Raw genomic sequence first — 16,446 nt, forward strand, 5'->3', positions numbered from 1 at the left:
CATGGTCTTCCCTAGGAGTTTGCTGTTACCTCCGCCAGTCACTGGACTTTTCTGGGCCCCGGTCCCATTTGTAAAAGTGTGGAAAACAACACCTCCTTAACTGGACTTCTGCGAATAAAGGCTATTAACGTCAAACGATAACGTTATCCAATATTAACGTTATCCAATATTAACATCCAAAATTAACCAGAAGTCGATGTATTATCGACTGAAACAGGCAAAAAAGGAAACTCTAACACCCGCGGCTGGATTTGGTTTTTAAGCAAATGTGACGTTGTCTGCAGAAACGCCGAGCCAGGTAAAGCCAGGTACTTGTTTTTGGCATTCCCTTTCCTGGGTCCCGACAACTAATAAACACGCAAACGAAAAAGGAGTCAGAATTTAAAACAAACCAACCAACAGGGGGAAAAAAAAAAAAAGCCGTCGGTCCGCCAAGTCTTCTCACCTCTTCCCCTCTCCCCCAACAACAAAAAAAACCCCTAAAACTTTGCAAACGGGCCATCAAGACAACCTGGTCCACACCCGTTCCACGCCCGTTCTCTAGTCCCGAAGGTCGGGTGACAATGCCGGACTGGAAAGGAAAAGCGCTCGCTGAGCGGACGCAGACTGAGACCGTGACCCCGACGACCGGCGGTCGGCCGTGCGGCCGGCAGAGGGGGACGGGGACCCGCCGCGCGTCCCTGACCGGGGAGGAAACTGAGGCCGCGGGGGAGGCTCGCGCGCAGGGGCAGGCCGGGCGCCCGCCGCTCACCTCAGCAGCGCCAGGAAGGCGGCGGGCTCCACGTCGGGCAGCTCGATCTCGGCCGACGTGGTGGCCATGCCGCCGTTGAACATGGCGTCGAAGACGGCGCTGCCGGCCGCCAGCACGAAGCGGTGCGCGGGGATGCGCTGCGGGCCCCCGGCGGCCGCGCCGCCGCGGCCCTTGCCCAGCACGAAGCGCACATCGCTCAGCAGCTCCGAGTTGAAGAGGAAGGCGAAGCGCTCCTTCAGCGACGCCTTAGTCGCCTGCCAGTTGTACAGTGGCTCCCGCTGCAGGGGGAGCAGGGGCCCCAGAGAGGACGGCGGCGGCGGCGGAGGAGGCGGAGGCCCCGCGGCGCCCGGCTCCGCCTCGGCTCCAGAGACCTGCTCGCCCGCAGCGGCCGGCCCGAGAGAGGCCATCCTCCAGCGGCGCGGCTCCTCGGGCTAGGCAGAGAGCTCCCGCCGCCCAGCCGCCATCGCCGAGGCCGCCCCCGGAGGCCGGCGCCGCCTCGGTGCCTTCCGGGAAAGGCGCTTCCGGCGTCCGGGCGCCTCCCCGGCCCCGCCCCCGCCCTCGCCCCGCTCCGCCCCGCCCGCAGCGGCCCGGAGCGCGTGCCCGCCACGCGGGGATGCGGGGGCGCGCACGGCCGCCCGAGCGGGGCCGCGCGGATCCGCGTACCGCGCAGCTGGAGGGTCACCCTGCTCAACTTGTGCGAGCCCCGCGCTTGCAAGTCCCGCGCCTCCTCCGGCCCGCGGCCCGTCCTTCTCTCGGACCCCTCCTCACCAGCCGCGGCGCTTCCCACGTGTACTAGGGGCAGGTCCCTAGGCTGTCCCTCCTGGAGTTTCCTGCCTGCGTGGTGGGGGACGGGGGCAAGGCCCGGGACAAGGCCCAGGGAGCACGTTGGAGGGGACGACAGGATTCCCCTGGGCTCCCTTTTCCCCATCAGTGTCCTAGTCACCACTCCGGAGGGGAGCGGAGCTTTCGACCCCTTCTGTGTCCAGCAGCCCACATGCGTCCTGTCTTCTGTCTCTGTTTTTTTCCAGTATCACTGTGGACTCATGGAATTCTTTTTGAATATGTTACAATCCGTTGCTAAAAATTAACAATATTTTAAATCTCCAGGGGTGCCTGGGTGGCTCAGTTGGTTAAGCCTCTGACTCTTGGTTGGGGGTCAGGTAATAATCTCACTATTCATAGGATCAAGCCCTAAGTAGGACTTCACGTCAGGGGGGGGGGCCTGCTTGGGATTCTCTCTCCCTCCGTCTGTCTCTCTCTCTGCCCCTTCCCTCCAAAATAAAGAAATAAACCTAAACAAAAAAATAGATCTCAAAAAAAACCTCTCAAATGTATCAGAGCAAAACTAATAGAAACATTATCTGGTACCGAGCAATGATCATAATTTAATAGAAAATATGAGGACGCTGCATATCAAGACTTATGGAACGCAATCAAACCTGAGTTCAAGGCTATAGTAGAGCCAAAAACACTCCCTTTGCCAAACTGGAAATGATAAAATTAAGTGAAGCAGGGGGCTCTGGGAAGGTGGCAGAGAAGGAAGCAGGAATCTGTCTCCCCTCCTAGACAGCAGCAGCTGGCAGGATCTGTCTGGTGTGGCTATTTTGGAGCTCTGGAGCCTGCTGAAGGCCTGTAACGCCTAGGGGAAGACTTGGACGAGAAAACTTGCTGTTAATCTCCACCAATGTCAGCTCTTTGCACAGAAGGAGCTACCATCCCTCATCCTCAGCCACATGGAAGGCAGATGTACACATGTTCATGGAGCATGTGGGCACCACGGTGGGCAAAAGGAAACTGTCCTCCAACTATCTGGGCCCTAGGCGCTGATTCCTGCTAGTAACCAGTGTCCAAAGAGGCAGGTGGCATTGTTGTTGCACTTACCCCTTTGCTGCAAGCATCTCCACCCTCCAGCTGAAATGACTTCCCAGGTATTTAAAGGGCCAGCACCCAATTCACCCTCCATTTTTTTTTTTTTTTTTTTACCTTTTCCCTTTTGGCAGCCAGACATTAGAGACTAGTACAATTGAAACAAAAACAAACAAACAAAAGTGTGTAATGGGGCAAATTAGAAAATGACCATCCATACCCAAGGAAAGGCTGAGAGATGACCTGGGAAGACATTAAGTTTACACCCCAGGCTGATCCTGGCACAGAGACAATAATCCTACAGCAACCAAAAAACAAAACAACAAAAAACAGCAAACGCTGGGGAAGCGGGAGAATCTGATTTCCAGAGTTATCACATTACTAGATTCAAATATCCAAGTGTTCAACAAAAAGTCACAAGGCATACAAAGAAATAGGAAAGTATGGTCCATTCAAAGGGAAAAAATAAACAGAAACAGTCCTTGAAAAAGACCTAATGGCAGATATACTAGATGAACTTTAAAACAACTGCCTTAACGTTGTTCAGGGAACTTAAGGAAGATGTGGAAGAGACCAAGAAAACTATGTGTGAACATAGTTGGACATGTAAATAGAAACACAATGGACATGTAAATAAAGAGATAGAAAACCTAAAAAGAAAGAAAGAAACAAACAAAATTCTGGAGGTGAAAAAAGTATAACAATCAAAGTGAAACATGCACTAGAGGGATTCAAAGGCAGAATTGAGCAGACAGAAGAAAGAGTCTGCAAACTTGAAGATCAGACCATAGAAATTATTGAGGCAGAGAACAGAAAGAAGAAACTTAGAGGAAAAACAAACAGAGCCTAAGGGAGCTACTGGACATCATAAAATAGATCAACCTACACATCATGGGGGGCCTGGAAGACAAGAGGCTGGGGAGAGAGAGAAAGGGGCAGAGAGAATATTTGAAGAAATAATAGTTGAAAACTTAACAAAGCAAAAACTGATGGGATTGAAGGGAGAAATAGATCTACAAATAACAGGTGAAGATTTATTGAAGATCCCACTCACAATAATGGATAGAACAACCAGACAGAAGATAAATAAGGAACTAGAAGGCTTCATACAACAAACCGTCACATTCTTGGCACACATTCTTGCCAAGGGCACATGGGACATTTTCCAGGATAGACCATATGTTAGAACACAGATTAAGTGCCAGTAGATTTAAATAGATGGCATACAAAAGATCTTCATGGGCCACAAAGGGATGAAATTAGGAATCATTAACAAAAGGAGAACTGAAGGGGTGCCTGGGTGGCTCAGTTGGTTAAGCATCTGACTCTTGATCTCAGCTCAGGTCTCCATCTCAGGGTCATGAGTTCAAGGCCCACATTGGGCTTCACGCTGGGTACGGAGCCTACAAAAAAAAAAAAAAAAAAAGGAGGGGCGCCTGGGTGGCTCAGTCAGTTGAGTGACCGACTTCGGCTCAGGTCATGATCTCGTGGTTTGTGAGTTCGAGCCCCGCGTCGGGCTCTGTGCTGACAGCTCAGAGCCTGGAGCCTGGTTCTGATTCTGTGTCTCCCTCGCTCTCTGACCCTCCCCCACTCATGTTCTGTCTCTCTCTGTCTCAGAAATAAACATTAAAAAAAAAAAGGAAAACTGGAAAATTCACAAAACTGTGGAAATTAAACAACACCCTTTTAAACAACCAATGGGTCAAAGAAGAAATCACCAGGGAAATTAGAAAATACTCACAGACAAATGAAAATGGAAACACAACACCAAAACTTATGGGACCCAGTAAAAACAGTGCTAAGGGGAAAATTTAAATGTTTACATTAAAAAAACATGACACATCCCAAATCAACAACCTAACTTTACAACTTAAGGAACTAGAAGAGGAAGAACAAACCCTAAAGCTAGCAGAAGGAAGGAAGTACTAAATGTTAGAGCACTGATAAATGAAATAGAGAACAAGAAAACAGTACAGAAAACCAGTAAAACCAAAGGTTGCCTCTTTGAAAGATCAACAAAATTGATAAACCTTTAGCTAGATGGACTGGAGACAGACAGAGAGAGAGAGAGAGAGAGAGAGAGAGAGAGAAGACTCAAATTACTAAAATCAGAAAGGAAAGAATGTTACTACATATGTTACAGAAATAAAAAAAGGGTTATAAGAGAGAACTATGAGCAATTGTGTGCCCCTGAAATTGGATTACCTAGAGGAAATGTTCCTAGAAATAGAGAACAAAAACCTTTTTTCAGTACTTGCTAAAGTGGTCAGGAAGACTTTATTCAAGACTGTTGCAGTAGGGGAGAATAATCAGGCTCCACTCTGAGGGTGGCAATAATATCTGGGGATTTGCAGCCAACCAGCAAAGTTGGGGACGGGGGTGTGGGTTTCAGTGGATGGAAAATTACCAAGAGGAGGCATCAAGGGTAGGGGCATTCTTGCTAAACGAATTCAGAATTCTTGCTGAAGGCAAGTCAAGATGATCAGATATCAAGGGTGGGGAATAAGGAACCTGATCGGATACAGAGAATAACCAGATAAAGGGTGAGGGTATTCTCACTAAACTAACTTAGTGGGATTCTTGCTAAGACTGAGTTAGGCAGACCAAAGATAGGCCTGGGGCCAAGGTTGAGGTCCACTTGAGAAAAAAGACCCAGAAGAAAGCTCTGGCTAAAGTTTGGTCAGATGCAGTCTCTGTCAGTGGCAAAGAATAAATAATACAGACAAGACGTGAGGGACTGGGGTCCTTAAGGGAAGAACTGACCTTTACTTCTGCTTTTTCCCTGAGGACATTTTCTGATCCCTCGCTTGTTTCTCAATCAGTAACAACTCAGTTGACAGAGTTTGAAACTGCCGAAGCAGTTGGGGCAAAGTCCTGGAAAGAAGGGAACTACCGAGAAGTGAAACCCCCAAATCTTCCTACAAGTTCACTTCATGCTCTTGGATAGCTTCTTCCTTTTTTTTTTTTTAATGTTTATTTATTTTTGTGAGAGAAGGAAAGAGAAATGGATAGAGGGTCTGAAGCAGGGCTCTGCACTGACAGCAGAGAGCCTGATGCGGGGCTGGGACTCACAAACCATGAGATCATGATCTGAGCCCAAGTCAGATGCTTAACCGACTGAGCCGCCGAGGTGTCCCACCTTGAATAGCTTCTAAGTGGCACATGTACAAAGAGAAACAATAGCAGTGGGAGGCTAAGAGCTAACTAGAGACGTTACCCCAGCTGCACAATGCCGGGGAGACCAAGCTTGTAGTTCACGCCCACCAAGGTGGAGGAGCCCTCGTACAGTAAACACGAGGGACTTTTGGTTCAGATCCCAAAGGGATGTGCCCTAGAAGTAAGGGTTACAAACCAGTAGTAAGAGAAAAATTAATTGGCTAAAACCAATCTTTGAGAGATTTAAGGTGCTCTATATAAGCCACCACAAGGAGACTAAATCATATTAATCAAGATATACCATCCAGAGACTCAACATTTGTTTCTTCTACAATGTTGTCAGGAAAACTTAAAATCATGAGGCATGCTAAAAAGGAGAGAGAGACCAAGAAGGACAGAGAATAGACAACAGAACAGATCTATGGATGGTTCTGTTACTGGATTTATCAGACAAGGACTTTAACACATGAATGTTTATTTTATTTTTTTTTCTTTTTATATATGAAGTTTATTGACAAATTGGTTTCCATACAACACCCAGTGCTCATCCCAAAAGGTGCCCTCCTCAATACCCATCACCCACCCGCCCCTCCCTCCCACCCCCCATCAACCCTCAGTTTGTTCTCAGTTTTTTTTTTTTTTTTTTTTTTTTTTTTTCAACGTTTATTTATTTTTGGGACAGAGAGAGAGACAGAGCATGAACGCGGGAGGGCCAGAGAGAGAGGGAGACACAGAATGGGAAACAGGCTCCAGGCTCTGAGCCATCAGCCCAGAGCCCGACGCGGGGCTCGAACTCACGGACCGCGAGATCGTGACCTGGCTGAAGTCGGACGCTTAACCGACTGCGCCACCCAGGCGCCCCAGTTTGTTCTCAGTTTTTAACAGTCTCTTATGCTTTGGCTCTCTCCCACTCTAACCTCTTTTTTTTTTTTTCCTTCCCCTCCCCCATGGGTTCCTGTTAAGTTTCTCAGGATCCACATAAGAGTGAAACCATATGGTATCTGTCTTTCTCTGTATGGCTTATTTCACTTAGCATCACACTCTCCAGTTCCATCCACGTTGCTACAAAAGGCCATATTTCATTTTTTCTCATTGCCACGTAGTATTCCATTGTGTATATAAACCACAATTTCTTTATCCATTCATCAGTTGATGGACATTTAGGCTCTTTCCATAATTTGGCTATTGTTGACAGTGCTGCTATGAACATTGGGGTACAAGTGCCCCTATGCATCAGTACTCCTGTATCCCTTGGGTAAATTCCTAGCAGTGCTATTGCTGGGTCATAGGGTAGGTCTATTTTTAATTTTCTGAGGAACCTCCACACTGCTTTCCAGAGCGGCTGCACCTGTTTGCATTCCCACCAACAGTGCAAGAGGGTTCCCGTTTCTCCACATCCTCTCCAGCATCTATAGTCTCCTGATTTGTTCATTTTGGCCACTCTGACTGGCGTGAGGTGATACCTGAGTGTGGTTTTGATTTGTATTTCCCTGATAAGGAGCGACGCGGAACATCTTTTCATGTGCCTGTTGGCCATCTGGATGTCTTCTTTAGAGAAGTGTCTATTCATGTTTTCTGCCCATTTCTTCACTGGGTTATTTGTTTTTCGGGTGTGGAGTTTGGTGAGCTCTTTATAGATTTTAGATACTAGCCCTTTGTCCGATATGTCATTTGCAAATATCTTTTCCCATTCCGTTGGTTGCCTTTTAGTTTTGTTGGTTGTTTCCTTGGCTGTGCAGAAGCTTTTTATCTTCATAAGGTCCCAGTAATTCTACCAATTTTCTGGGGTTTAGCGATCGATGCCAGTATCTGCATGTGGCCACTGGCTTGGGAAGAACCACTCCAGCGGTATAAACGGCCTGAAAAATACCTTCCAGGTTTACTCTTCTGGTTATTTCTCGAATTAACACCGGGGCTACCCGCTTTGATCTCAATTTCTTATGAACACAAAGAAAGTTGATTTCTACCATCTTCTTCACACTGTCATAAATCCGAATGTTTGCCGGGATGGCACTGATGAACCCCACTAGCTTTTTGTTCGAAGACACTCTGACCCCACAGTGCCACTGAAGGAGCCAGCCTGGGGGACGCAGAGCCCAGAGCAGGAACTCGGGCGAGTAGTCGAACCGGAACATGCTCTCCTCGTCTTCCACGTAATTCTCATTTAACAGCGTGTACAACTCCTTGAGCACGTCGGCATTACCCAGATCTAAAGTGTCCCACATGAAACCCTGCGGCAGGGAATACGGCTCCCGACGCACGTTGTCCTTATCCGCTTCGATGGCACCGTGCGAGGTTATCACTTCATTTAATTTGGGTACCGGCTGGGTGTCCCAAAACTGGTATCTGTGTTTGGCAGCCTCATCAATGTTCCTGGCGGGGCCCTGGCATGCGGACAACAGCTCCATTGCTCTCTGGATATCCTGCAACTTCTGCATTGGAATGGTGGGATTCCGTGGCTGCTCCCGCTGAAATCTGCTGCCAGATGGTGTTGTGTTTTGAAGGCTGCTGGATTTTAATCTCCTGGGAATCAGATGCCGAGTCTGACTTGGTGCCTCCGGAATTTGGTTTCTCCTTTTTTCGCTTCTGCTTCTTCTTTTTCTTTTTGGCACCCAAGTCTGCTCCGGGACTTCCTTTGGCGTGCTCCGTCTCCTCCTCATTGTCCCCGTCTATCCCGCACGTGTCCTGGTCGTCCAGCTCCAGGCTCTGCTGGCTGGCCGCAGACTCGCTGTCCTCCGCCATCGCGGCGGCGCGGGCTGGGAGGCGGCCCAGACAAGGACTTTAAAATATCTATGATTCATATGATGAAGAAAATAAAAGAAAGATGGAGAATTTCACCAGAGAATTAGAATCCATGAAAAGGGGTCAAATGGAGGCTCTCGATCTGGAAAAATGCTATGACAAATGAATACCTAAATAATTTGTGTTTAATAGCAAATTAGACGGAGCAGAGTAGATGATTAGGACAACTAGGACACAAGTCAGTAGGCATCCAAACTGTAACACAGTTAGGAAAAAGGACAGAAAATACGGAAAAGAATAGATGTCTGTTAATCACACAAGAAAGGACTAACAGATGTATAAGGTAGTACTAGAAGGGGAACAGAGAATGAGGTGGAACAGTATCTGAGTAAACCCCAGCTGGATATTTCCCAGAGCAAGTGTCCCGAGAAAACTGGGTAAAGCTGCATAACTTTTTGGGGCATCACCTAGAAGTCATGCAAGGTCATATCCACTGCGTTTCATTAGTTATAAATAAGTCACTAAGGCCTGTCTGGATTTGAGGGGAGGATGATACCCTACCTCTTAATAGAGGAGTATCAAAGAATTGGTAGACATGTTTTAAAACCCCACACCACTAAAGCTCCAGCCATTAAACTCCTGGGTTATATATCCAACAAAACCCGAGGCTTATGCCCACCAAAAGAAAGTATGTGAATGTGCATAGCAGCTTTACTCATGATAAATGGCCAAACGGGGGCACCTGGGTGGCTCGGTCGCTTAAACATCGGACTCTTGATTTTGGCTCAGGTCATGGTTATGAGCTGGAGCCCTGACAGTGCAGAGCCTGCATGGGATTCTCTCTCTCTGCCCCTCCCCCACCTGTGCTTTTCTCTCTCTCTCTCTCTCTCTCTCAAAATAAGTAAACAAAAAACTTTAAAAATATACAGTATATATAAAATAATAAAAAAATAAATGGCCAAATGATTACCAATAGTAGAAGGGATAAATGGTGGTATATTCGTATAATGGATAAAAAGAATAAACCCCACTCCTGAAACAACCTGAATTAATTTCATAAACCTATTGAGCTAAAGAAGCTCAATACATAAAACAAAAACACATCACATTTCCATTTATATGAAGCTTCACAATAGGCAAAAGTTGTATGTGTTGCTGGAGGTCAAAGGAGCAATTACCTTTTGCTGGTTGGGGTGGTTGACTGGAAGGGTGCCTGAGGGAAACTTCTGGGCTAACAGAAATTTTCTTTATCTAGAGGTGGTGATAGTTACATGGGTGTTGCTCATGGATAGTTACACAGTAATATACAGTGTAAGAAACCAGCCCCAAACCCAGCGGCTTGAACAATTACTTGTTTTTCTCATGAATCTGGAATGTGGGCAGGACTTGGCAGGAAATGGTCGTGTCTGCTCCTCCCAGAATCATCTGGGGTGGCTTGACTAGGGCTAGAGGATCTCTTTCCAAGAAGGCTCACTCACGTGGCTGGCAAGTTGATGCTGGCTGTTGGCTGGGAGCTTGTTGGACTTGAGGGCCCAGAACCTTGTTTTCTTTCCACGTGAGCCTCTCCATGTGATTGGGCTTCCTCGCAGCATGGTGGCTCCAAGGGCACATGGTGGCCTGAGAGAGAGAGAGAGAGGGAGAGAGAGAAAATCGCAAGCAGACTCCGTGCTGTCAGCACAGAACCCAACGTGGGGCTCGATCTAACTGTGAGACCATGACCTGAGCTGAAATCAAGTCAGATGCTTCATTGACTGAGCCACCAAGGAGCCCCTGTTGCCATCTATTTTTAATCTTGTTTCCTCCACTCCCCATATACTTCTAGGGATGCGTCCCAGAGGATCCAATTTCTATTGTAACAGCCCCATGTTGCGTATAGAGATTACTTAAAAATAAAATCTTAAAAAAGAAAAAGAGTCTGGCCCTGTACTCTTGTGTCGTGATGCTGGGTAGGTTGGCACAACAGGGCAGGGGGAGTATTCCTGGAAGCTATTTCTACAGTGGGCATCGAGCAAAATTGACTGGTAACTATATGAGGAAATCCTTCTAAACCTAACTGAATGTATCCCTGACTCAGCTTCTCCTTAATGCCAGAGGCCACTCCAGTGCCCCCCAGTGACATGAGGGGATTGTGATGCAAGATTCATCAGGAACAGCAGTCTTAACCAATTGTGATTGCAATACCTTATTCTCCAAATTTTACAAAAATATAACACTGTGTGAATAGCTTGCTAGAGCTCCTCCCAGGATCTTGGAGGAGGTTTGTGCTACGGAAGGGGTCCTGAAGCTCAAGCTTCATTAGTTTCAGGATTAAATCTGCCTCTGCATAGACTTGATGTGACCTTTAACTGAATTAATATATGGAAAGCATCTGGAACAGCCTGACAAGGAAGTAAGTGCTCACTATATATTATCTATTGCATACTACTGATATAGAAATAAACAGATAAATACAGAAGGCTCCAGAAGCAGGCTCCAGGCTCTGAGCTGTCAGCATAAGTGGACACTTAGCCAACTGAGCTACCCAGGCGCCCCTAAAGCATAATATTCCTAAAAGTAAAAAGACGTGGGGCACCTGGGTGGCTCAGTCGGTTGAGCGTCCTACTTCAGCTCAGGTCACGATCTCGCAGTTTGTGGGTTCAGACACTGCATCTGGTTCTCTGCTGTCAGCATGGGGCCCGCTTCAGAGCCTCTGTCCCCCCTCTCTGTGCCTCTCCCCCACTATCTCTCTCAAAAATAAATAAAGCATTTTTTAAGTTAAAAAAACCTAAAAAGACAAAGTAGGAAGAATGTATAATTTATGATTTTATGAAAAGGGAAGTATCCTTTACATATAAAGAGCCCTTACGGATCAAGAAGACAAATAACCACCCATCTCCTTTTTTAATGGACAAAGGACATGAATGGGGAATGCATAGAAATAGAATCTTTCTTTTCTTTCTTTCTTTTTTTTTTTTGAAGTACAGCCTTTCTAAAGAATAATTTAGAAATGGGTTTCCACAGTTTAAAATCTATGTGTCTTTTGTGCCAGCAATTCTACCTATGGTAATGTATCTGGAGGAAATAAGAGCTGGGTACAAAATTAAAAAACAACAACAACAAGGATATCAAAACATTATACTTTTTAAAAATGAAAGCAACCTAGACAATGATTGGTTAGGCAAATTATTGAACAATCAACCATATAATGGGGCAATAAATGCCTGTTGAAGAGTGTTTACTGATATGAGAAGATGTTCTTGGCCCATTATGCTGAGTGGAAAAGCAGGAACAAGGCCTGGAGCATCCCATTTTGTGCTATGGGCTCACGGGACACCATCTTGTTTAAATGCCTATATTATATACATAAAAGACCATAAGTTTATAACCACTGCTATAAATGCAGTATATCACAGTGTGATGAGATTCTGAGTGATTTCTCCTTATTTTTTTTTTTTGACAGTAAGGAAGGTTTTTTGTTTTGTTTTAATTTTTTTTCAACGTTTTTTTATTTATTTTTGGGACAGAGAGAGACAGAGCATGAACGGGGGAGGGGCAGAGAGAGAGGGAGACACAGAATCGGAAACAGGCTCCAGGCTCCGAGCCATCAGCCCAGAGCCCGACGCGGGGCTCGAACTCACGGACCGCGAGATCGTGACCTGGCTGAAGTCGGACGCTTAACCGACTGCACCACCGAGGCGCCCCTGTTTTGTTTTGTTTTTTAAGTAAAAATATTGTGAGATTTGACTGCATATGATTTTTTAGTTAACTAACCGGTAAGCTATCGCAAGGACAGTAGCATGCCCACGGCCATAAGATACAATTTCTTTCTTTGACCTTCTCTCAACTGTTAGGTATCACTTCTCATTTGACTAAGTGCAACTTAATTCAGTTCAACACGCACTGCATGCCCCAGGTGCAAGGCACTAGACCTGAGGTTACACGGATGACTAGAGCATATTACTTGCCCCAAAGACTCTGATAATTTAGTGGGAGGGGGAACCCCGCTGGGACCTGCTCAACTGGAAATAAAACTTCTTTTTTGGATTAAAAAAAAAAAAAAAGGCAGCAGCAAAGGCAATTTGCCATGCCCCAGACTAAATTCAGCTTTTTGCTTATGGAGCTCTTTTTCCTTTGCTTGTCACTGTTTTCTGGAATTCAGCCTAGCAAAGTAATATATGTCACCATGTGTGCTGGTCTATAATTAGAACAAATGCGAGGACTTATGAGAAGAAGACCTATTGGCAAAAAGCGTTTAGTAAAGCTCTAGAAAGGCAGGCAAGGGAAAGAAGGAGGAAGAGATCTATTTTGGAAGTTAATTGAATGCCAAAGGAAGAGAAGACATTTAAAAAATATAAAAAGCAATTATATGTCCTTAGGATTTTTATATTCCAGGAGAGCATGAAAATGTAGCTGCTATTGGATTACCCTCTGATGAGCATTGTAGGTATAAATAGAAGCTAAGGTCAAGAGGCTAAAGGCAGAAAAAGACTCCCGTGTCCAGCAGGGCCTGATAAGCATGTGAAATAATACCCTCAGCTCATAAGGCTGCACCTGTGCCTGTGACCTGGGCTTGAGCTCCAGGGAAGGAGGGGAGGGTAAAAATCAGAAGGACCCAAGGTTGCCCTTCTTATAAATCTTTTTATTTTGTTTTAGAGAGAATGTGTGTGAGCAGGGGAGGGGCAGGGAGGGAGAGAGAGAGAGAGAGAGAGAGAGAGAGAGAATCCCAAGCAGGATCCCCACCCAACATGGACCCCGACGTGGGGCTCAGTCTCACAACCGTGAGATCATGACCAGAGCCAAAATCAAGAATCGAAGGCTTCACCGGTTAAATGCTTCATTGACTGAAGCATAAAGGTTAAACCAGTCCCAGCCGTCACCAAACCTCACTGTAGCACGAACACACAGTGGAGAATCAGTTCCTAGACGACAGTAATCTTCTCCCCACGCTTTACCTTTTTCTAGTCGAGCATCAACACGTTTCAGAAACGTGTGGTTGGCCTGAGCCCCGAACACCTACCCGAGGCTGCCCTCCCTTTTCAGGATCCATGGTTCCTGAGGGGACTCGGCTTCCCCAAGAAGACTTTCCTGGCGTGCCCCCAGGAATGAAGAGGCAGACAGGCAGAGGGTCACCCCTAGGCGGGAGCTGCTGGCTTCTCTACCACCTTTCACACCCTGGCCCCTCACCACGCTGACCTCCCCCCTCCCAGGTTTCCCACGTCCCGTTTCCCCCCACGGACAGAACAGGGACGTTCAGCTTTCGTCCTTCCCCACTGTCCTGTCAGCTTTCGTGGATTGACTGTCTTCTTCTGGACGTCTGACCCCCATCCCTACATGTCCGGCCTTTCTTCGAGAAGAGGAGAGACAGGAGTCTGGTCTCCGAGTCTTTCTTCTGGATTTCAACGAGAATTGAACGACTACTACACATTTTTAGTCTGGGACCCACCTGGGAGAGAGGAGACTTGTCTACCCATCCCCGACAGGTGCCTGGCACCAAGGTACTGGACTCGTGGGTGAGAACAGGAGAGAGTGCCTGCCCTTTACCTTTTGGATCTATCCTACCTCGTAGGTCCCCTCAGGCAGTAACACTCCTTTGATCCAGCTTCCTGGGTGATGACCAGGGAAAAGTGAGGTTGTAACTTCAAAGAGCCTTGGTTTCTTAACTCAGACACAGGTCATATTGGCCGGACCCAAGACACATGGCCCATCTTTATCGCTTGCCCACCCTTTTTCTTACGAACCCCAGACCCTACGAAACTCTCGTGGACTCCCTGAATTCTTCATCTTATGTCAAAACTTCACTTCCTTCGTCTGACCCCGTTGGAGCATGCCATTATCCTGGGCCAGTAGGACAGAACCTAATGTTAGGTTTTTAATTGACTCATGTACAGGGGCTTGCTAAATAAAGAGGAGTGCACAGGGAAAGCTAGATTTGTTAATCAAGTAGAAATCAAAGTCCAGGCACTCTGAGGACTCTTTATTTAGATGCTGCCACAATAGTTCTAATGATGACTTCAAATATCTATTATGAACTAAATTTTTATAACTTTTTTTTTTTTTTTAAACACTGGCCTATTGTTCTTAGATATGTGTCGTCTTTTACCTCTTTTACACAGGTGGACCTCACAGGACACAAAATACTTTCCATTTCTAAATGTGAAAGGCCCCCTCCCAAAAAATCTGAGAGCAAAAAAACATACAAGAGCATACTGGAACAGACAAAAATGTCACAAAAAGGAAATAAAAAGCATTTCACCCGCCAAAGAAAAATTAGTAAATTGGATTATATTAAAATTAAGAACTTCTGGGGGCGCCTGGGTGGCTTAGTCGGTTGAGCGTCCGACTTCGGCTTAGGTCATGATCTCACGGTCTGTGAGTTCGAGCCCCGCGTCGGGCTCTGTGCTGACAGCTCAGAGCCTGGAGCCTGCTTCCGATTCTGTGTCTTCCTCTCTCTCTGCCCCTCCCCTGTTCATGCTCTGTCTCTCTCTGTCTCAAAAATAAATAAACGTTAAAAAAAATTAAAAAAAAAATTAAGAACTTCTGGGGAGCGCCTAGGTGGCTCAATTGGTTAAGTGTCCGACTTCGGCTCAGGTCATGATCTCGCAGTCAGTGGGTTCGCAGTCAGCTTGGAGCCTGAAGCCTGCTTCGGATTCTGTGTGTGTGTCTCTCTCTCTGCCCCTCCCCCGCTCATGCTCTGTCTCTCTCTGTCTCAGAAATAAATAAACATTAAAAAAAATCTAAAAAAATAAATAAACATGAAAAAATAAAGAAAATGAAATTAAGAACCTCTGTTTATCAAAAGATGCCAAGAAAGAGAATGAAAAGGGGAGCCAAGGTTTAGGAAAAGATATTTGCAGTACGTACATCTGACAAAGGACTAGCATCCTAAGCGTGTACGTGGATAAGAGAAAGGAAGCTAACTGCATAGAAAGTGGGCAAGAGGTTTGGATGGGTACTTCATTGATGAGGTTATGTAAAAGGTCAAAAACACACGAAAAGCTTTTCCACATCACCATGATCACGGAAATGTAAACTAAAACTACAGTAAGATACCGCGACACCAGGACCACAATGGCTACCAATTAAGTGACTGATGACAAGTGTTGACAATCAGAATGCTCCTACTGTCCTGATGGGAATTGCCATCAGTTTGGATTTTTTAAATGTTTGTTTATTTTTGAGAGAGAGAGAGAGAGAGAGAGACAAAGTGAGAGCGGAGGAGGGGCAGAGAGAGAGGGAGACACAGAATCCGAAGCAGGCTCCAGGCTCGGAGCTGTCCGCACAGAGCCCGACGCGGGGCTCGAACTCACAAGCCACGACATCATGTCTTGAGCCATAGTCCGACACTCAACTGACTGAGTCAGCCAGGCACCCCTAGATGCAACCATTTAGGAAAGCAATCTGGCATTATTTCCCAAAGATGAAAAGACCTATAATCTATGACCTAGACATTCGACTCCTACGGGTAACCCCGACAGAAATATGTACACACGCGTTCACTAAAAGCCATGCCCGAGAATTTTGTAGTAAATAAAAATATAGGCTGTGCAAGTGTTCCTCGTCAGTAGAACAGAGATATAAATCGTGGCACGTTCACACGATGAAAATCTACACCCAATGAATCAATACATGTAATGGTATGGATGAATTGCACAAACATAACACTGAGTAAAAGGAGCCAGACCCCAAAGAGAATGTGATGTATAATCCTACATATGTAAAGAGCAGAACCAAAAAAAAAAAAAAATCTTTCGTGTGAGAAGCCAAGTGATGGAAATGGCATGAGGTGGGCTTCTGGTGCTGTTGGTGTTCCATTTCCAGACCTGGGTGTTACTAAAGGGGTATAGACTCACTTTTGAAAATTCACTGAATGGTATACCCTTAAGATTTGTGCAGGTTTCAGTGAAGACTAGACCTCAGAAGAGTTTTCCAAAACATGTTGGAGATTTTTTCTC

General features: G+C 46.2%; 2 protein-coding genes across 2 annotated transcripts in view; both read right to left on the bottom strand.

Annotated features, from left to right (window-relative positions):
- BTBD1 (BTB domain containing 1) overlaps positions 1 to 1,232 on the bottom strand; it is a 41,827-nt gene extending 40,595 nt beyond the window's left edge. Inside the window, exon 1 of the mRNA XM_047086846.1 lies at positions 752 to 1,232. Coding sequence (XP_046942802.1) covers positions 752 to 1,158 — 407 coding nt within the window. The 5' untranslated portion in view covers positions 1,159 to 1,232. The remainder of the gene's footprint in view (positions 1 to 751) is intronic.
- Positions 1,183 to 8,515, bottom strand: LOC124517277 (glycylpeptide N-tetradecanoyltransferase 2-like). Its single transcript, XM_047086616.1, has 3 exons — positions 8,271 to 8,515; positions 7,524 to 8,227; positions 1,183 to 1,511 (listed from the first exon to the last, which is right to left on the bottom strand). The coding sequence occupies exons 1-3, from the start codon at positions 8,513 to 8,515 to the stop codon at positions 1,183 to 1,185; spliced, it is 1,278 nt and encodes a 425-aa protein (XP_046942572.1).
- Between the last annotated feature and the right edge of the window lie 7,931 nt (positions 8,516 to 16,446).

This window comes from Lynx rufus, unplaced genomic scaffold, assembly GCF_022079265.1.
Source record: "Lynx rufus isolate CCGP_SWC_20201006 ecotype Redwood Valley unplaced genomic scaffold, mLynRuf1.p SCAF_21, whole genome shotgun sequence".
Lineage (NCBI taxonomy): Eukaryota > Metazoa > Chordata > Mammalia > Carnivora > Felidae > Lynx > Lynx rufus.